General features: G+C 46.6%; 1 protein-coding gene across 1 annotated transcript in view; it reads right to left on the reverse strand.

The window, feature by feature from the left end:
• Positions 1-375: 375 nt before the first annotated feature.
• LAMC1 (laminin subunit gamma 1) overlaps positions 376-21,173 on the reverse strand; it is a 70,435-nt gene continuing 49,637 nt past the window's right edge. The window contains exons 5-28 of the mRNA XM_075507849.1: positions 20,847-21,035; positions 18,605-18,722; positions 18,406-18,504; positions 18,165-18,301; positions 17,164-17,286; positions 16,891-17,080; positions 16,509-16,621; positions 14,980-15,201; positions 14,700-14,888; positions 12,999-13,244; positions 12,519-12,672; positions 11,921-12,063; positions 11,020-11,198; positions 10,702-10,858; positions 8,134-8,339; positions 7,625-7,704; positions 7,052-7,189; positions 6,715-6,859; positions 5,974-6,123; positions 5,447-5,561; positions 4,874-5,073; positions 4,487-4,645; positions 3,851-3,950; positions 376-3,398 (exon numbers count right to left, since the gene is read on the reverse strand). Of these exons, the coding sequence (XP_075363964.1) occupies positions 3,142-3,398; positions 3,851-3,950; positions 4,487-4,645; positions 4,874-5,073; positions 5,447-5,561; positions 5,974-6,123; positions 6,715-6,859; positions 7,052-7,189; positions 7,625-7,704; positions 8,134-8,339; positions 10,702-10,858; positions 11,020-11,198; positions 11,921-12,063; positions 12,519-12,672; positions 12,999-13,244; positions 14,700-14,888; positions 14,980-15,201; positions 16,509-16,621; positions 16,891-17,080; positions 17,164-17,286; positions 18,165-18,301; positions 18,406-18,504; positions 18,605-18,722; positions 20,847-21,035 (3,809 nt within the window). The 3' untranslated portion in view covers positions 376-3,141. The remainder of the gene's footprint in view (positions 3,399-3,850; positions 3,951-4,486; positions 4,646-4,873; positions 5,074-5,446; positions 5,562-5,973; positions 6,124-6,714; positions 6,860-7,051; positions 7,190-7,624; positions 7,705-8,133; positions 8,340-10,701; positions 10,859-11,019; positions 11,199-11,920; positions 12,064-12,518; positions 12,673-12,998; positions 13,245-14,699; positions 14,889-14,979; positions 15,202-16,508; positions 16,622-16,890; positions 17,081-17,163; positions 17,287-18,164; positions 18,302-18,405; positions 18,505-18,604; positions 18,723-20,846; positions 21,036-21,173) is intronic.

The raw sequence follows: 21,173 nt of genomic DNA on the forward strand, positions 1-21,173 counted from the left end.
TTCCACATGTTCAGCGGAAAGCAGAAAGGATTTTACCCTTATATTGTAAAGAAACACCCCCCAATCCCCCAGGGCTTTCCAGGACAGTGCAGCTCCAATAGCATCAGCACCAACAACATAATCTTATTTTTTAAGTCCTGGAAAACCAGCAGCATAAAATTCATTGTAGTCATGGCAATGGAGCAGTGGACACAGGGAGAAACCATAATCACTATGGCCATCTGCAGCCCACCACATGAATTTCCAAATTACTGTTCCGTTTCTCCCATTCCAATCCAGCTCATCTGACTAATTAAGCAAGAGGCAAATCTTACAATGGAGACACATTCCCATCACCTCCCCCCCCCAAGCAATACTCAAAAGAATGCCAAGGTATAAGGGGGTTACAAATATTCCGATTTTATTATAAATAAGAAATACTGTTTTATACATAAAAACTGCAAGTGTTGCATTTTGTTCACTGCCCCAGACAGCAAGACCACAGATTAAGGCAAAAAGCTGGAGTGAAGGCACATACTGAGGGGGCCACAGTCAGGAATAAGGTGATGAAGGGACTCACACATTGCCTGTGACATCCAGCACTCCACCAGCAGCTGTTGCATCATCACATTACGTAAAGAAATAACTGGACTTATACAATGAATAATGGCTGTAATGCAGTAGTGATTAAGAGATTGCTTATAAAGATTTTTTTTTTATTTAAAAATAAAATTCTGTTAAAAACAGCTTAAGAAAAAAAAAAAAAAGAGAAGAAAGCAGGAAACCTTAGGCCTGAGGTCAGCCAGGGCATGCGCGCATCTTCGCATCTGCTCTTCTCACAGCCTTGGCAGAGAGGTGACGCGGTTACAGCCAGCCATCTGACCAGAGCAGCCGGCCAAGACACTGACCTCAACATCCCATGTGCGTGGGCGAGCACAAGTAAGCTCTCCTCCAGGTATTAGATGTTTGCAGGCAGGGGGAAATCCCAAGCTGGCAAATTGTAAGAATCTTTAAGAGAAGGGGTACAAGAGCAACGTGGGGTTTGCTGGGAACACCCCCTGCCCAGCAGCGCCATTCCTGAGGGTGCACCAAGCCTCATGCCTCGCACAGTGGTATCAAGATGTCCCCAAATCCTCGCACAGTGGTACCAAGATGTCCCCGAGACCACCTCAACACTGGGTCCGGTCTCCCGACAGCGCTACAGCTCCTCACAGCCCAGCTGCAAAGCCACAGCCCCTGCTCTCCTCCTGGCACAACATCCCCAGGCACAAGGGACACAAAATGGGGTGCTGTGAACACCACGCATCAGGGCTGGCTTTGGAGGGAGGGCTAGGAAAGCATCCACCCAACGGGCAAAGTGGTTATTGCTGATGCCCATACAGGTGCTGAGGATACGGGAGAGGGAAGAAAGGGGAGCCCAGCTAAGAGAAACACTGAGCTCTAAGGGAATAATATGGAGAGAAGCAATATATGGTGCACGCGCCCTGATGGCTATAGGGGAAAGCACATAGAGGAGGCCAGGCTGTGCCACTCTGGAAATATGGCTGAATATATTTACACACACGTACGCACACACGAGAGACTTCCTCACACTATAATCATGATAAAAAAACGGAAAAAAAAAAATCACATTCACACAAAAAATATAAATTTGAAATAATTAATAGCACCAGTGTGTGTCAGATAATAATTTCTTCCCCGCTACGCAAACATACGAAGTTGCATAGTGTTTAAGGATAGATATATACTGGATCTCAAGGAGGGGGTGAGGGGGGATGCCAGGCTGGAGACAAGGAGGAAGCCGCAGAGGATGCTCTCGTCTCAGAGGAGGGCCAGAGGAGGAGCAAGGGGCTTCCCACTGCTCCCACCCAGTACCAGTAAGCAGCTGGGAGGCCCTACCTGGGGAGGGAGCCTGCCAGGGAGGTGGCAGCAGCAGTGTGAAATGCAGAATTGCCACCCGAGCCCGGCCTGAAGTCCCTGTGCTGCGGTAGCTTTACGGTGACCGGGAGACCGGAAGGCAAAAAGAAAGGAGGGCACTGGTAAACTCCAGCTCATTCTGCCAGGTTAAAAACAGGCAAAAGGCAAGAGCAATACCAGGAGAATAAAAATGCCACTGTCCTCCTCCAGGAAGAAGATGGGGAGAAAGACCTTTTCCACTTGCACGCCCCCCCTTCCTTCCCTCCCCCCCCACCCCCCCAAGACATTCAGCATGAAGGCCAGTGCAGCTGTCAGAGCTCTCTGGATGGCAGCTCTCCTCTTCAGCAAGACTTTTCCGGCTTGAACAAACTAATCTGACAATCAGACATTTGTAGCCTAAAAAAAAGATCCTCTGGCCATTTGATAGCAACACCTACAAATGGGAATGCAGGTCATGGCTTCCACACTCCCCAGCCTGGACTACCGGGCAGGTAGCTGCTTACAGACCAGACCCAAAACTTCTCCACAGACCAGGAGCGGGGCTGGCAAGACCTACCACTCCACCAGCATTCCACCTTTCCAAAGAGCTCCTCTCAGAGGCTGCGTTTTTCTCCAAGTGATGCATCATCACAGAAAGCATTTCAGAAAGAGGCTTCGGCTATTTTGTCAAAGGCTACCAATGCTGTCGATTGGCCACTAGTTATCGATAAAAAAAAAATAAATTCACAGGGTTAGAAGTTGGGAAGAGGGATCTGAATGAGTGCAGCTATACTGGCCATTACAGTAATACTTTGGTAGCCATCCCCTTCCTTCATAGGGACAGAGAGCTCCAGGACCAAGGATTTTACAGTCAAGGGAAGAAGAGAGGAGAGAAAGTAGGGTTAGTTTTGCCTTGCTGTATACAGCTCACATGGTTATTTCTGAACCACAGTATAAAGAGTCCAGAGCATCTCTCATCCTTGCACTAATCAAAGGGAAACTGTCTGAGAAAGAGGCAAAAGCGGAGTGCTCAGGAAGACAATTTATATAAAAAAACCCCTTTGATGCCCAAAGACGGATATTTAATTTGCTTCTCTTAAAAAAAAAAAAAACACCTTTCAACTTATCCTGATTTGAAAAGAAAACAGTGGCTGTGAGCAGCAAAGAGTTGGGGATTTGAAGAAGGTAATGTGTGTTAAGGCACTCCATAGCCAAACCACCGCTCCACGGCTCACCAGGGGTATACCCTCCACCCCCAGCACACCCTTAGGGTTTCTCAATGGACGGGGTGTTAAAACAGCCAGACGGCAAGGTCTTCTTGATGTCTTCCAGGTTGCTAATGTCCTTCAGGATCTCTTCAATGTCCCTGTTGTAGGCCTGTATTGCATCATCTTGCTTCCTGGCTTCTCTCTCAAGGAAAGACACTTTCTGGTCCAGGTCGCTATCTTTCATCTGGTCTTTGGCACTGTTCAGGGTACCCTCAATCTCATTCAGTTTGTTCAAGTCCACTGTCTCCAGTTGCCCTGTAAAGCCAGAAGCAAACAGTGAAGTCCATTAAAAAAAAAAAAACCCTTTGACACACTGGTCTTGGGTGCTTACATAGCTGAGCCCATACCCAGACTGAGATGTGCATCAGGCCATCTCTGTATTAGAAACAGCATTTAAAACAGGACCAACCAAATGCGTTCCACCTTCACTGCCTCAACAACAGTCCTCAGCTCACAGAAAAGCAGTACTGAACATTGCACAACAAGCTTTGAGGCCACCCCAGGGGGAAAAAAAAAAACAAACAAAACCATTGCTGAAGACACACAAACCCCATTTCTAGAACACATTTCTGAAGACACGCAAACCCCATTTGATTCATGGCACAGCACCGGCAGGGAAGGCAGCATACCACGCCAGCTACCAGCACTGCAATGTCAGGCAGCAGGAAAACACTCAAAGGCGTAAGGCACATTAAGGACAGTCTTACCTAATTGATCCAGCAGGTCATTAATGATGGCAAGCAAGCTGTTCACGGAGTTCTTTGCTTTTCTTGCATTGTCTTCTGCCTCCTGGGCAGCCTGTGAGGCCTGCAGGGTATAAAAAATGAGAGCACAAAAAGGCTGTAGGGATTACGAAACTGTTGCCTCTCCTTCTCACAGGTCTGCCCAAGCAGTTAGTCACACACATCCCTGGCTCCTCTCCCCAGAGTAACACCCCTGTGCTGAGATCTTTATCACAGTGCTGTCGAAGACTGACAAACTTCAAATAATCAGTTTTCTGATTATTTCAGGATGGGGATCCCTGATAACAGAGAATGACTTTGCAGGAAAAGTCAGAACAGACTCAACAGGGCTACAGTCCAGTTTCAGTTAAAACAAAAGGAAAGTGTCGCATTAAGAAAATCGGCTCTCAAATTCCAGCAGGAAACCTATGCTAATGCCACCAGAGAAGCTCCTTTGCTCGTCTCATGTTTTCAATCCCACTTAAAACTTGGAAGAGATTGAATACTGGTCGGACCCAGTGCTGTCTTTGCAAGAGGACAGCAGGAGGAAAGCCTGCATCACCAGGACAGCAGGGAGAAGGCACCTTCTTGCCACTGCTGCCACCTGCCAGCTTTACTTACCATGCCTGCCATCATCATATCCTGCTCAGCATCATCCTGCTTCCGCTTCAGCTCTTTTTCTGCATCCTGTAGTTGCTTCATCATATCATCCACTTCTCTGGCAAGCCCCATCACATCAGCGAAAGTCTTGTCAGCTTCGGCTTTGGTAGCAGCAGCACTCTACAGCCAACAAGTGGAACAGGATGGAAAAAGGTGGTGAAGGTGCAGAACTTCCTTCAATGGTTTTCGTCAAAATGCACCAATTTCCTATCATGCCACATTTTGCATCCCCTAGTGGGGAATACAGCAGAAAGCACGCAGGACTCGCCAGGAAATACTGGAACAGAGGAGGTTACACAGTCACACACCAATATCACGGGGGTGGCTCCAGAACTGCAAAGGACTCACCTTCTGAACAGAACCAGCTATTTTCTCAGCATCATCTGCTTTAGCCTTGGCTTCACGGGCATCAGCAGCAGCATTGCCAAGCGCCAGCTCTGCTTGGCGTGTCTTATTGTTGGCTTCAGCAATGGTCTGGGTAATGGCAGGAATTTTTTTCAGTGCCTCCTCAGCTGCTGTCTTGTTATCATTCACCCGCTTATCAAAATCTAAGAAAGGGCAAAACAGATTCTTATCACTTGCTCCAGAAGAGCCTTGGGATGCTTCTTTGACCAAGCTACCCAGGCTTTGCCACCTTGACATTAGAGGCATGAAGAGCAAACTGGGGTGTGGGGGGATATATGCTTGTAGCTCTCCCTATTACACACCTTCTGACACTAGATAAAGAAGTTAAACAAAAAGGAGATTTCTAGTCACTGAAAACATTTCTATTTTTTTTTCTTTAAAGAAAAAAAGAGCCAAAAGAACACGTCCAACACTCAGGTCCTGGCAACAGCATGGACCATTTAGCCAAGATACCCTACAGCCAAGTGACTTGTCACACAGGAATTGAAGGATTCACTGCAAGTGCTTTCTCTTTACCTTTCAGGTTGCTGAGAATGGTATTAGCCTCCTGTAGCGTGCCACTGCCCTTCCGAGCAGCTTCTTCAGCCAGGGCTTTTGCTGCATCTGCTCGAGCCAAGAGCTGGTCTGCAGTCTAAGGAGACATGACATGTATCAACATATTCTTACCTTTTGAAGGACAACCATCCAGGTGTACCAAAAAACATCGCTCAGCCTGAAACACCAAAGCCATACAGAACAGCATTCATCCCTTAGTGGCAATGCTTCCTCTGAAACCAGGTGAATTTAGGTACTTTTGGAATACTGTTCTAAATACAAATATGACAATACACCTGGCAAACATCCCCTATTCTCCCATATAGCCTCAATGCCATTGCTTTTACCAGCTTTTTGCATCTCCTTTCCGGGACCATTCTTCAGTATTCTTGTAAGTAACAAGCAGTGCTAAGAGAAGACTGAGTAAGACCAAATCTTTCATATCTGGCCAGTTACTTGTTTTTCTTTGGTTTTTTCCAGGGAACAAAAGCCTGCACAAAACAACTGACCTGCTGCTCTGTCTTCCCTTTCTCCAAGAGGTTCTTTACTTCTAGCTCCTTTCCTTTCATGTCTTCTCTCAAGTCCTCATAATCTTTCAGCTTCCTGGCAATTAGCTGATCTAACTCCTCCGCCTCCTTCTTGATCTTATTTGCTTCATTCTGCAGGTGGAAGTCAGAAACAAATGCAGATTCCTGAATGTTAAAGAATTTCTGAACAGGTGGCAAAACATGGTATAGTTTCAAACCGTTGAACAGGTAAAGCTATGATGGGTTCCTGTCTCTTACAACTACAGTTGTAGCTTTGCCTTCAAAGCTCTGAATACCACGAGGGTCAGTGCAACAAAGGACAGAGGTTGCAAACAGTTTCATGTGCAAAAAACCCTACTGCACTACAGTAAGCACAGGAGAGGGAGCAGCTCTGCAGACTTCAAGGGGAACTGAAATTTTTGCATTTCTCTGTTCAAGCCAAGATGTTTGGCAAAAAACATTTCACTCGGTTTTTTTGTCCTTCAGAGATTGGAGGAGGTAGGGGTTTACATACGTAGCTTCCTGCATGCAAGTCTCATGCATAAAAGCTGAAATGCACAAGTCTGGATTATGCCTAGGTGGACAAAAATTCCACAGACTGTTCTTATGCAGAGCAACATTAGCAGAGCACATGCAAGGTATGTCCGTGACCTAGCACACTGCTATAATGCTTGTCTTCACTGATCCTTAGAAAACGCTGCGCATGATGCTTCCCGCACGTACCTCTAGCCCCGTGGAATCCACGGTAGGCAGACTGGTGAGATTAGCATAGATCTGCAGGGCTTTGTTTCCAGCTTCCTCTGCCTCCGCAAGCACCTTGTTGGCCTGTTCCTCTAGGTCTCGAGAAATGTTCCTTGCTTGATTATACCTAAAAAACCCCAAGGAGCCAGTTACACTACAATTTTTTTGTAGAACTGAACTTACTAAGAGAGTAGAGAGACTAAGAAATTGAAAGACAACTCCCATAAAACACGAAGTGTACAACGCTACAGAAGGCGCCTCAGTTTTAAGCACTGCTCTAAAGCCAGGAAATAAAAACAATTTTCTGTTACTGACTCACTTCTGATTGAGCTCATCAATGTCATTTGCAGTTTGGTTTTCTCCAGCCAGGCTCTTCAGCAGCAGTTGATATGCTTCTGTGGAAGTATCATTTGCTGCCTTGGCTATGCGAACAATCTCATCAGCTTCTTTTTTGTGTCTGGACAAGATTACAGAAGAAAAATAATGCCATTAGAATTGTGACCCAGTGGTTTCTATCCTCAATTCCAGATTTTATTCTCTCTTCCAGATTTTATTCTCTCTTACTTTTCCTTCCTTCACCCAGATTTGCATATGGAAGATGCTGAAACATTTGCAATGGAAGATACTATTTGGGACCATCTCTGCAACCAAGGCATCGCTCCAGCAGTGCCCACGAGATCAGCTGAAAGGCACCGCTATGGTTGTACATGTCCCTCGTTCACGTGTCTAGTGTTTGCCCTCAATGATACACAGCCATGCACCCACAGTGCCAGTCTCTTACTCAGCAAAGGGCTTGTGTTTCCAATCAAGCAAATTAAATTTTGCTCCCCCCTTGTCGGGAAGAGCAAGGCCCTGATGTGGGCTGTGAGGAGCGTGTCTTGCCACAGCCTACCTTTCAGCCAGTTTACGGGCCTCTTCTGCTAATAGAGTCATGTTGTTAGGGTCCCCGCTTGACTCCGGAGGTGTAATGGACTGGAAAAACAAACAAACAAAAAAATTCTTAAAGCTCTTTTTTCATCTTTTATTCATCTCTGCTTTAAATATTTATTGTCACGATCTAAATGCTTAGAGATGTGTCTAACCTACTTCTCTTTTTTTTTTTTTTTTTTTTTTAATTAAGCCCATGCAGTTTCCACCACTGGTTATCCCTTAAAAACAAAGGTGCTAACGTTTATTTAGGGGTTCTTACGTTGGCTTCTTTGAGCAGGGCCTAAGATACAATCTATAACAGACACTGATCATCTTCCTGTATTTATTTCGCACTATCTTGGATAGGGGAGAAGATATTTCCATAGCAAATTTGCTATGAGAGAGAGAATGAGCAGAGAAAAACACCAGAGGGCACAGAAAGGCAAGGCTCTCTCTTCTCCTAACCATATCGGATCTTGGCAGCACACTCACCACGTTGTCAGCTGCCATCTTTGCCTTCTCAAGCATATTGGAAGCTAAGGTGATCAGGTCCTCGGTGCCCTCCACCCGCACCCGGGCTTGCTCCGCCAGGTTCTCTGTCTCCTGCACTGTGCCCTGGATGTTCCTCAGCCTGTTGAGCTGACTCACTAGTGTGCTGTTGATGTCTTTGAGACGATCCATGAGGCCCTGATCTACATCTGAAACATACGATATAAAAGACAAGAAGCAAAATTAATTACAGCAGGAAGAGGCAGTAAGCTACTGCTCCAGCTCAAGCAACACGCTGGTAGGTTAATTCCCTATGGAAAGGGGACCAGCAAAGCCGTTTCATAAGTCAGTCAGCTTGAGATCAAAGTCATCATCAGCATGTGCACCAAGTATGAAAAATAAAAGTCATTAACTACTAATAAGACAATCCTGCTGGGTGTTGGAACAGACTTTGATGGGTGATTTTGTGTTCAGAATCATGTTTCACCTCTATCATTGACTTAAAGACAACAGAGCTGCTCCTCAAGAGGTATGAGACATCTGCTTTGTGAATTCTCTTTAGCTTAACTCCTAGAAGGTAAGCAGAGATGGAGGAATAGTGGGGCTGTACGTTATTGCCCACTTTGGGCAATGGTGGCTATTTCTGAGCCAGTCAGAGTCTCCATATGGAACAGCTAGAAGATGGGCAGAATAGCAAACCCACCCCAAACCAAAGGAATAACAAAAGCTGGCAGGATAGAGCCTTGGTTCTCCAATCTGTAGGACCTATAAGCCCCCCAAACTTCCCCAAATTTTTGGACCACCAGGTAACTCCCCACAACAGCGTCTTAATAATGGACCCATAAGAGCACAGATATGTGCCTCATGACCAGGGGCAATTACTTTTGAAAAGGTGAGAACATTATTAAGAGATGAAGTACAAGCAGAAGCCTGCAGGCCTCCAAAATTAAATTTTTTCCCAAATACATTGCCTTGACCTTGCAGCACATCTTAAGTATTGAGCATGAATATTTGACACATTTCAAAAACATACTACAAACTACATATCAAGTAGGAAAACACAAGTAAGTGCTACAGGTGTGCACAGATTTTCGCAAGGGTAGTTTTTGTTGCATTTAACTTGCCTCTTAGTTAGGGAAGAGCAACGAAGCTGGTGAAGGGTCTAGAGCATAAGTCTTATGAGAAGCAGCTGAGGGAACTGGGGTTGTTTAGCCTGGAGAAAAGGAGGCTCAAGGGAGACCTTATCGCTCTCTACAACTACCTGAAAGGAGGTTGTAGAGAGGTGGGTGTCAGTCTCTTCTCCCAAGTAACAAGCCATAGGACAAGAGGAAATGGCCTCAAGTTGCACCAGGGGAAGTTTAGATTGGATATTAGGAAAAATTTCTTCACCCAAAGGGTTGTCAAGCACTGGAACAGGCTGCCCAGGGAAGTGGTTGAGTCACCATCCCTGGTGGTATTCAAACGGCATGTAGATGTGGTGCTTCAGGACATAGTTTAGTGGTGGACTTGGCAGGGCTAGGTTAACAGTTTGACCTATGATCTTAAGGGTCTTTTCCAACTTAAATGATTCTATGGTTCTAAGAGGTGGAAAGAAAGATGAAAAATACCACCACAAAACCCAATCCATTCCCTCACCTTTCTCCAATCCCCACCCTCCTACCCCTTTATGTGGGACTATTAGCTAGGCATGGATGCCAAGCAGGCAGCATAAAGCTACCTCAGCTAAAACTGAGAAGAGCTTCAGTAATCATTCCCACTGGCAGGAATCTTCCCAAGCAAACAAAAGCATTAGATGCACGTTAGCTTTTTCCCAGCTTCATGCAAAGGGGACAGATTTTTCCAAAGTGGTCTGAAATCACTGAACCAACTCCCAGGGGAACATCTTTTACTGCAAAGTCAGTAGTCTTCTTCAAGTTGCTCTTCTCCAAAACACACAGCTTACACATTAAAAAGACCCTAAGGACAAACCACTGTCACATGGCTTAACATCCTGCTCACAGACATCCTATGGTAGAGGTGACAGTAAAAGAATCAATTTGAAGCAGAGTCTAACAGGAAAAATAGCTACAGGCCACCACAACAGCACTTTTCAGAACATTATACACTTTATGGTGGGATAATTAAGCTTGCCAGAAGGATTCCAAAGCCTTAATTCTGATTGCTGATGATAACCCAACAAGAACTGCTTTATCCCAAGATGTCTGAGCAGATTTATAAGCATAATAAATAAGTATATTGGAAAGTGTTCTGCTTGTTTAACAAGTAAAAACCTCCTTTGCATCTGGAGAAGGGGGTAACACATAAAACACTTGCATCTGTACAGAGCTTGTACAGAGCTAGAGGCAAATCTTTACTTTGCATATAAAGAGACCACTGGGAGAACGACAGGAATAAAAGCCCAGCTACCGTTGTTTTGATAACAACATACACTGTCTCAGAGCTATCTGAAATAGCTGTCTGTCCTGACACACAGCATAGGCTTGAAATAAAACACACCGTGTCCAAAGGGAACAGGAATATCAAGCAAAGAGCTCATTTCATGTTGGTCCATGTCTGATCAGGTCAACTCACCTTTGCTTTTTTGTGCTTCCTGGAGCAATTCCATAACATCTCTTTCTGCCTGCTTCAACCTCTCTTCAAAGGCTTGATCAGTTACAGTTTCTTCTCCCGTACCCAGATTTGCTATAAGATTTTCCAGCTCCTGCAACCTCTCTCGTTGCTCCGCCACCTACACAAGAGGGACAGAGCACAGCTATCACACAGAGCAAAGCACCCTGAACCTCTCTGCTTTCAGCAAGCAGCCAGCCAGCCATGGGCCTAAAAGCCGCTGCACAAGCGGGCACATGCCACTGTCTCCAGTGGTACCAACAGTGGCATTTGTGGCCTTACCTTATCTTTCACTAATCTGTAACAGGCCGGACACTCTTGGCAGCCCGGCCACGAGCGGTTGTAGAAATAGTTCTCTTCACACTGGTCACAGCGGCTCCCCACAAAGCCTTCCTTGCACTCGCAGCGACCGTTCTCCCGACACTGCAGGGAGCGTGAACCCTCAGGATCACAGTCACAGGCTGCAGGGAAGTTGAACCTCAGTCAGACTGGAGGAGAGGCAGAAATACCCACAGGGCAAGAGCATACTCTCAATACCCTAAAACGTCTGCAAGAGCAACGGGGAGCAAACCCACAGCTGGAGCCCCGCTCCTGATCAGGGCGCTTCTACGCACAGCAGGGCACTCTGCCTAGCTGGACACAACATTCTTTGCATGTGTTTGCAGTGTTGCTATTGCCTCTCCCACAAAGCATTATAATTTTCTACCCCATTTCATTGTAACCAACTGCAGTTAATTTTTCTGCTTTTTACAACCAGGGATATTGAGGAGGAAAGTTTGGATCATCCTGTATTTCAAGCATGTTTACAAAATCTGTTGCTCCTCAAGACAGAATCTGTATATTCAGGCCATTTGCAGAGTAGCTGTACAGAGATTTAACATTAGGAAACAGGACTGTTGCAGGACAAGATTCAGATAATGTATTTACACTGAAGAGAAGTGGGTATCTAATATGTTGGAGTTCCTCCTACTCCCAATTAAAAAAAGAGAAAAAAAAGAAAAAGGGGATATGTTATTGTACAGAGACCAAATTTCTCCATGCAGGATGTGGACATAAAAATGCCAACTTCTGCTGTGATGAAGAGCGAGGTGAGAAAGTACCTTCCCAGAGACAGGAGGAAAGCAAAGGTAAGACTGGCTGTGCAACGTCCTTCCCACCTGCCTCGCTCCAGCCTCTCACTTACGTTTACAGCCTTCGGAGCCAAAGCCAAAATGGTTGACTTCACATCTGTCACAACGCTGGCCAGCGACACCAGGCTGGCACTCGCACTGCCCGGTTCGGATGTCACACTGGCCGTTGGTGGAGCCCAGCGCGTGGCAGTTGCACCTGGGGGAGGCAGCCACATGTCAGGCAGTGACACAGAAGGGAGGCACAGGTGAAGTGTCTCTCTGAAGGAGCCCTAACGAGCACAGCTCGATTCTATTTGCCAAAAGTCACTTTTCTTGCTGTGCAGATGCAGGAGGCGAGGCACTGAGCCTTTGAACCATGCAAGGTCACTTGGTGCCTGCACTAAAAAAGGAACCCACAAGCCCCTGCTACCAACAATCACACAGTCACATGGCACTTTTCTATTTAAAACCCTGATTTAAAGCTATTTATAAAGCTATTTATAAGTCAGGCTTTTTGTACAGCCTTTGTAGCTGCTCCTTGACTGCTGCTCTTCCTATCCATAGCAGCATCAAGGCATACCAGTTACTTGTGACAAACATCACATTCCTGCCCAAGGTGAGCACAGACCCCCCAAAACCAGGCTCTTTGCCCTGAGCCAAGGCAAACATCACCTCTCACAGCCACGTCCGCTCTGAAGGTTGAAGAAGCCAGGCTCACAGGCACTGCAGTCCCTCCCGGTGACGTGAGACAGGCACTCGCACTGCCCGGTCACTTGATTGCAACTTGTCTGCTGATTCACGGTGCCGTAGGGATTGCAGTGACAAGCTGCAAAAATAAAGGGTGGAGAAATATGCAGAAAGTTAGAAGGCCCTTGTGGTGTTGGTACTCTGCTAGCCAGTCTCTAAATGGGCCTGGATCCAAAACACGCGGCAGCCCAGCCCCTGCATCGCACAATGCTTTTGCTTCGATGGCAGTAAGCGCCCACAAACACAAGCATTTTAGCAAGCTAGAATCACCAAACCAGGATAAAGCCACGCATTGCTGCTGACAGGCACAAACAACAGCCTGACGTTGTGTCCTAACAACACATCAGGAAATGGCAGCTCCTGGGGACAAAACCATTTTTCAATGCAAGAGGAACCAGCTCTCACCTTTGCACTTGTCAGCAGGATCGGGGGCCAGGGGGTTCCCAAAGAAGCCATCTTTGCAGCGGTCGCAGTAGAAGCCGGCGGTGTTGTAGATGCATTTGAGGCACTCGCCTGTCTGGCGGTCGCAGTTCCCCACGGCATTGGGATCGATGTTGTCGTTGCACTGGCAGAGGCGGCAAGGCCTCACAGCACCATTTTCGCCCAGCGGGTCTCCAAAATAGGCATCGTCACATAGCTCACACCTCTTGCCTGGGACGCGACAGAAACACACGTGCTACAGCAGAAAGTTCTTTGCTGACGTCTCACTGGGACCCCCTTTGCAGTCTCTTCTGGAAAGTAAACTCTCCAACTTCCTCCCCTTTCATCTTTCTGTTGTGGCCAGAAAGGTGCACGAAAGCACACACAAATCCCTCTCCATCTCTAAATTTAAGCTGCTTTTTCACTGGAACTTTGCATTATGAATTATTTCGGCTCCTCTTTTCCCTCCTATCCCTTTAAGCCAAACCTATTTGTTGTAATCTGTTGTTAATTTAAGAGTCCAAGCAGGTAGAGCTCCGTGGGTCATCACTGTTCCAGGAAGCCCCACTGCCAACGAGATCTGCCAAACCTCCACAGGCAGCTACTGAAGCATCCAACTCAGCAGCTCCCTACACTTACTGCAGATTTGACCTCCCCAGCCAGCTATAAGCTCTGTTTCTTAGGCACTTCTTGCACACACAAACCCTCTTTTCCCTCACATCCCAAGAAGGTGGTGGGATACAGGAGGAGCTCTTGTACGATCACACAGCTACAAGTAAAGATGAGCTTGTACTGAAATCTGAGCTGCAGGGAACCTGGACCCCTGGACCCTGCTTTGGTTCACGAAGCAACGACACCCATGGGAACTCCCACAAGCTGCCTTTGTGCTTGGTCAGGGGCTTTTCTAAGCATTTATAGGTATTCTGTACTTTGGACTCTGCCATGCCAAGCATAAAAATCAGCAGAGAAGCATGAAGGCTGCCAACCATCCTAAGGCTTCCTTGCTGTTTGCAGGCAGAACAAAAGGCTCTGCTTAACAACTCAGGTACATGCTCAGACTTCGCAGTTTATCGCTAAGAAGAAAAGATCTGTACCTGTTCATGTATTTCTCTTTAAAACTGCTGAGCACAAATTTGGTCTTGTATTTGTTGGGAAGTGTTTGAGTCACTGCAGCCTTCCTGCTTTTCCTAGGGAGGGCACTGGCCCTTCCCTGCAAGCATCCTGCAGTGCCTCTCTGGCTGGCAAACTGCATCTTCTAATTTTATTTCAGTCTGACCTGCCTCCCTGGCTCTTTTAAATCTATCCTATTTTCTGCCCAACACTGTGCAATTAACAGAGCTCTATTAGAAGCTAGCACGGCTCACCGACATAGCATAGAAATGTTCAGACTTTGCACAGATTAAGCCTTTGTTTCCCTTTTGTTCTCAAGAGACAGGCACAAAGAACATGGGTAGCCCTGAGCCTTGCACAGGACAGGAAATAGGGCTGAGGAAGGGAGAAGCATTTGAACCAAAAGACGCAGCAGCTTTCAGCGCTGCTTACTGCAGGTCAGAGCCCCAGAACTGGCAGGAGACACATTTCCACAGGCACATGGGGTGTTAAAAAGAAAAACAACCAAAAAAACCCAAAAAACAAAAACCCCCAAACAAAACAACAAAAAACCCCACTTTTCATGTAGGAACACACCTGTAGTGCCAGCCTGGCAGCTGGTGCACACAACCTCCTTCGTGCGGGGCACGATGGCACAGCTTGAGCTGCCTGGGCACGGGCAGGGCTGGCAGTCTGAGGCCGTGCCTGCTGTTGCATCTCCGTAATACCCATCGCTGCACTTCTCACAGTGAGACCCCGCTGTGTTATCCCTGCAACTGCACACTCCTGGAATAGAGAGGGACATGGCTTTTGCTTCATCGTCCAACCCAGAAAGAAGAACCACCCTCTTGCTGCTCCATTTTATCAGCCCTCTTACCTGTCTCGGGCTCGCATGTCTCACTGTGCCCATTGCAAGTGCAAGGCACGCAGGGGCTGTAGGGCCCGAGGCTCGGCGTGTCTCGCCGGTATCCAGAGGAGCAGCGCTCACAAAACTGCCCCTCGTATCCTGCCGGACAAGAGCAGCTCTCCACCCAGGCCACGGGCACGCCTGGTCCAGGGCGAGCACTTGTGATGGTAACATCATCCAGGTGGCCAGCACCTAGAAAGCATAGAGAGAGCAAACACTTCGTAACCACAAAGGCTCTCATCACCACTTCATGAAACACACATCTGAATGGTACAAGAGACAGACAGGTGGATGCTTGCAGTTAGTAAGGTGAATCAAGAAGCAAAATCCTCCAGGAAGGTTTAGACAGATGAGAAGAGATGCAATATAGCTCACAAAGGGCACATGCAGGGCAGCAAAGTTGAGAATAACAACACAAAGGAGGATGCTGAGAACAGCACGTGAGCAAGTACAGTCAGTTAAAATAAGTTACATTTTGCGTGCATATGGTTTCAATTTCCAAATCAAATACCAAAATCAATTCCTGTCTCCCTAGGGAGGACAGACTATCTGTTTAATACACCATCTCTAACACAGTGTCTGCAAACCATGCCTTGGGGCAAACTCTTCAGCTACCCCTCTCAGGCCATTCCTTTGTCTGGCATTTGAAAGCTCCCCCTCTCCACCCAGCCCCTTCCCTGGAGCAGAACTGAGCATGGACACAACATAGCTGGTTTTTAACTTATAGCAGTGTGTTTGTACCAGCACAGCAGCTCCAGAGCACTGAGCAGAGCCTCAGCTCCCGCCTATTAGCAGCACAGCACTCAGGGGATGGTTTGCTCCACACCTTTCCTCCCCTCCATTTCACAACCTCACATTCCTCTTTACGAGCCACCTCTACTGAAAACACTTGCAGCTTTCCCACCTTCCCCAAATGCAAATTCATCCTTTGCACCTTTCTGCAAAAATTCTTCTTCACGTGACGATACCCAATATATACCCAGTATTTTTGCTCCTAATTTGTGTCCGATTTTTATAAACCGTTATTGCAGGGAACTTTCAATCAAGTTCAGCACAGACAGCACTTTCAAGACCTCATCCTTCCCATTTTTCATGCCAAGGCAAGACCAGGAAACAGAGGGGATGTAACCATTCCCAGTGTAGCAGAAACTGAGGCCAAATGTTGTAAACTCCCTACATCTCTCCTACCATGTCCTTCAGGACTCTGTGCTATGTATTTCTACCAATCTGGAAGACATTGGCTGTGCAACACAGCAAAACCCCCACATTTAGAAGCAAAGAATCAGCAGGTGATGGGTGCTCAGCTTCCAGACTCTCAAAGGCAGCACCTTTCTCCCTCAACTGCTCTCCAGGAGGTCCAGGAGAAGCTGTTACACAGGAAGACCAGGTGAAAAGCAATCGGCATGGGCTTTGCTAAATAACCTGCCACAGCTATTTATGACCAGGCCTGACAATAAGGCAACCCAGCACTAGACGAATAGGTCTGCCCAGCAACTTACTTCTCTCGCTGTATGTCCCACGGATCTTGATGGAAGTCAAGTTGTGGAGAAGCTTCTGGAAGTCAAATGCCGTAAGAGCAGGCCTCCATGGGTAATCTGTAGCCTCATGAAGCCTATGGAGAAAAGCCATGCACCATCAGCAAAGCTTTCAGATGCTAACAGCTGTGCCCTTTTAAAGCACCCTTTCCAACAGCGGTATGCTATTGCAACATAGTTCGCATACACTTATGCAATGCTGCTAGACAGCAAGCTTCAAATTAACCTGATAAGACCGCTCTTCTGAGCTAAAATTAATGCTGTTTGTTTTCTCAAGAGCCCAGAGGCCAGGGGCACCATAGGCTAGGTCCCAGCTGCTCCCACCACGCCTGGAGAGTCCTCTCACCTGAAGGTGTAGATCAGCGCGTTCTCGCTGGGGTAGGGGTTGCCCTGGGCAATGAGCGGCACTGACACTCTCAGCCCAGCCCCTTCCAGCACCAGGTCCTCTGCGGAGAGGCGCGTGTCCCGTCTGTCCACACGGAAGGAGAAGGTCAGGTTTTGCCCGTAACTCAAAACCTGGTTGCCCAAGAACTTGCCTGAAAGGGGAAGAAATCCTTACAGTTATGGGACAGAACAAAAAGGGCACAAGTAGCACAGTCTCACTTCTCAAATGACCTACGTGGTGCAACAAAATACACAGGGAAGTAGCTGTCCGAGATAACAGAGATATCCTGGGTCTCCGCACTCCACTGGAGTAAGACTTCCGAGCCATCGCGCTGCTCAGCATGCCACTCATCCTCTCCTGAAGAATCAAATGTGCAAGAATTAACGCCCTTTGAAGACGTAGCTTTGCACACACTTCTTGTGTCATACTGCGCATTGCTCATATACAAGTAATCTATACTGGCACTAACAGACTTTAGAAAGTAGCTGTGCAGAAGAACGTAGATAGCAACATCATCTTTCCAATTTAAGCCCCTGACTTGAACCCTCTGAACTTTGAACCCTATGACAACTACTTGTTCAAAGTCTTCTTTTCTAAAGAGCTTAAGCAGGGATGGGAAAACCTGCAGTCCCCTACGACTTGATGTGAGTTTCAGCCTTCATACAAACTGTTTAATTAAAATTCCACTGGAGAAAAGATGTTCTTTTCAGACTATGCAGCATGAAAACATCCGTACGCAGGAAAGAGACTGTATGAAAAGAGATTTCTCCTGAGCTTACAGACCCATCAGAAACACAACTGTGTTTTATTCAGAGCCACGTAAACCCCGAATCTGAAGTGGTTATAGTCCTCTCAATCAGAAACTCCTGATTTGGTTCTAAAATTAAGAAAAGGCCCCCTTGTCAGCATCTCTCTCAAGCTACAAAAGGTTTACATTTACAATTCCTGCTTGCACCTGCATGGTGTACATTAGCGTGCCCGAGGCCAGAGCTGTGAATTCATTCCTTCCTAGCTGAACAAACAACCTGCTGACTGGGAAGCTCCCAGTAACTTCAGCAGTAACTCAGCACTTCCAAAAAAGGGATTCTGGACCTGCCTGCCCCAGGTTTGCGATCTTTCACAGGGAGGAAGAAGCAGGGTTTTGGTTTTTTTTTTTGTTTTTGTTTGTTTGTTTTAATCGCTTCTGACTTGAGTCTACAGCCCAAACCAAGATACAAAGGACAGCTCAATTTTACCAAACTGGAAGCTGGAGGTGATGCTGTAGATACTGTAGCCAATGGCGTTGGTGCAGACTGAAGAGTGTCCAAAACAGAAGCAGGGCATACAGCCCCTTGGATTGGAGGAATCCAGATGGAAAAATCCAGGCTTGCATCTAAAGATGTGAAGGAAAGAGAATTAATTTCCCTGATGCTTAGCTCAGGCCATTGCTTGAATGTTTCTCATTCTTGAAACAAAGCCACAGGAAGAGAAACTCACCTCTCGCAGTGGAAGCCTTCAACATTGTCCTTGCACGTACACCGTCCCGTCTCAACATTGCATTCTCCTGTGCTGCCAGCCAGATTGCAAGAACAGGGCCTGAAAGAGCCAGGAGAGAGGATAACTCATTAAGAGCCACAGAGAGAAAGCTTTAAAAAGGCACCTAGTTTTTCTTTTAGAGAGCAGCAGTCCCCCTTACCGGCACCCGGCTTCAGAGAGGGAATGGAAACCTGGCTGGCACCGGTCACACTTCTCACCCATCACACCGGGTTTGCAGCTGCACTGGCCGTAGCTGTCACACTGCGTGCTGAGGGAGCCTGTGGGGAGAGCAGGGACAGGCACCTCAGCAGACCCACCCAGCTCTATTAGCCTGCAATTTTTTCAACTTTACAAAATGGGCAAGAAACATGGGAAAAGAAAGTGGGAAGCGTAGCTTCAAGCCAATGAGTGACAGCTTACCTAAAGACTGCCTCTAGTTCACAGGGATTTTTCCCCTAGCAGCTCTAGAGAGATGAATCATTATCTAGTCTTCCAAACTATATTCAACTTTAAGTATTCCTACCAACCAACCTTTTTATATATAAATATAATTTTAACTTCAAATTGCATTCTCGTCCTTATTCCTGTTTCATCCTCAATGTTACCTTTGCATGCCTCTCATTCCATGCCTGTTTTACCCTGCAAGGCACCATTTCCGAGATTTTATTCCCCGAATCCCTTGTGTTCTCCCTAATCACCATCTCATCTCCCCTTTGCCAGGGGATATCCTGACCTCTCCCTTTCACGCTCCGATTTCCTCCCTTGCTTCCCAAGTTGGATTTAAAGACTAAACTGCCTCCTCGGAACAAGGCTGCATGTGCCACTATTAACCCTAACAAACTCTTCAGCAAAACTTTCATTTTTGGCAGGACGTCTTCCTCAATACTGCTCTGTTCAAGCAGACTTGCACAAAAAGCAGCAGCAGGTTTCTTTAATCTGCAGCGGACAAAATGCTTTCTCCCAAGCACTGGTGTAGCTAGCAGCCTAGGAGCTGTCAGCACTGTAAGAGTTAACTACCAGGAGAAAATTATTTTAATATACAGAAACAGTTGCTTCTTTCCACTTCAATCCACACCAGAAGATTAGAGCAAAGTGAAGAGTTGTAAGATGATTAGGCTGGACAGGACAGAACAACTCACAAAACCTTTACCATATACAGCCAAAGTTCAAATCCCCTTTGCAGTCCCACTTATGATTATTTAGGAAAAAACAGTACTTGGATGAAAAATAGCAATCTAAAGCAATCCAGGGGCTTCAAAGATGCCCTGGGTGCCAGTGTGCCACGGGACACAAGCTGATGGCTAAGTTATAAAGCCCTTTGAAATTTGTCCTTAAAGACCTGAGAAGTCACCCCCCTGCCTCTTCTCGACCATCTCAGCCGACACCAACCCTCATCCCTCTTAAAATAAGGTCCGACACAAGGACCTGGGAGAGCAGACGGAGGAAGAAAGAGGCCTTTCTTGGTCAAAAATTTCACAACTGTACAACTCTCTGACCAAATTAGACTGGAGACGTACCCTGGCAGACCTCTCGCTGGCTGCTTTTAGGGCATGCTGCAAGCAATTACTTATTCCAGCTACTCTATTTTGGAACCTCACATCATATCTTACTATCTGTTACCCTTTTGTCTCCTTCCCCCTTATGTGCTGTGGGCTGGTGTAGTTCTGGGATCACTCCATATGGGTCAAGCAGTTCTCTTGACGACAAAAGATTTGTCCTCCTGCCAGAATTTTTTCCATTTTTTGGTTTTTGGGTGTTTTGTTTGTTTGTTTTCGGTTTTTTTTGTTTGTTTGTTTTGTTGTTTTTTTTTTTTTTTAAAGGAGTTTAAGTACATATTTTGTATTTACTTTGTTTTTCCTCACCCCCACCCCCTTTTGTGTTTAAGGTTTCACTGGTTTGTATTTATAGTGCTTGGATGCTCAGTAGGAGAAACTGATACAGCCGAAGTTCGCTACAATTCTTCAGTATGAACAACTTCCAGAAATATCCACTCACATCATCTTGTTTATTAAGAATTTAAATGAGCTCTTTAGTACTGTGAGTGTCCAGGGTAACACATATGCGGGGGGGGGGGGGGGGAAGGGGACACAGGACACAACACGACACACCAAACAAAAAAAAAACCAAAATAAAAATCTATTTCAGAACACATTTGAAGGAGTAAATGCTGCAGAGATGAACCATCTGCCCCTGCCACCCCAACCCCAATTAGATCCAAGGATAATTTAAACCAAAATACAACCCAAAAAACATTCCCTACATGGGGGAAAAAAGAAAGAAAACAAAAACAAATAACCCCCCCCTCTTTTTACCCTGTAGTTTGCAATTAGCTGCATAACAGAGAAGAGCTAGCTTTTGTGCATGGAAGTTTGCAAGCAGAAAAGTTAGCTGCCACTACTTACCGACTGGGTTGCAGCTGCACGGCAGACATCCTTCCTCGCTCCCCAGGCGATAGAAGCTCTCCCTGCACCTTTCGCAGTGGGCACCATCGGTGTTATCCGAGCAGCCCCTGCAGCGGCCCCCATGGCCCGTTGAGCGGTACAACTCAGGGTCAAAGTAACACTCCTGAGACCTCCCATTGCAGTCACAAGCTGCAAAGACAAGGGTACTATCAGTGAAGAGCACATGCAGCCATCCGACCCTGACAGTCACAAAACCTGCTACGTAAAGCTCGATATTAAGTTGTAGGGGAGCTGGAGTAGGAGCCTTTAACCTTCCCAAGACCCGTG

The sequence above is a fragment of the Mycteria americana genome, chromosome 7 (assembly GCF_035582795.1).
Source record: "Mycteria americana isolate JAX WOST 10 ecotype Jacksonville Zoo and Gardens chromosome 7, USCA_MyAme_1.0, whole genome shotgun sequence".
In the NCBI taxonomy this organism is placed as follows: Eukaryota; Metazoa; Chordata; class Aves; order Ciconiiformes; family Ciconiidae; genus Mycteria; species Mycteria americana.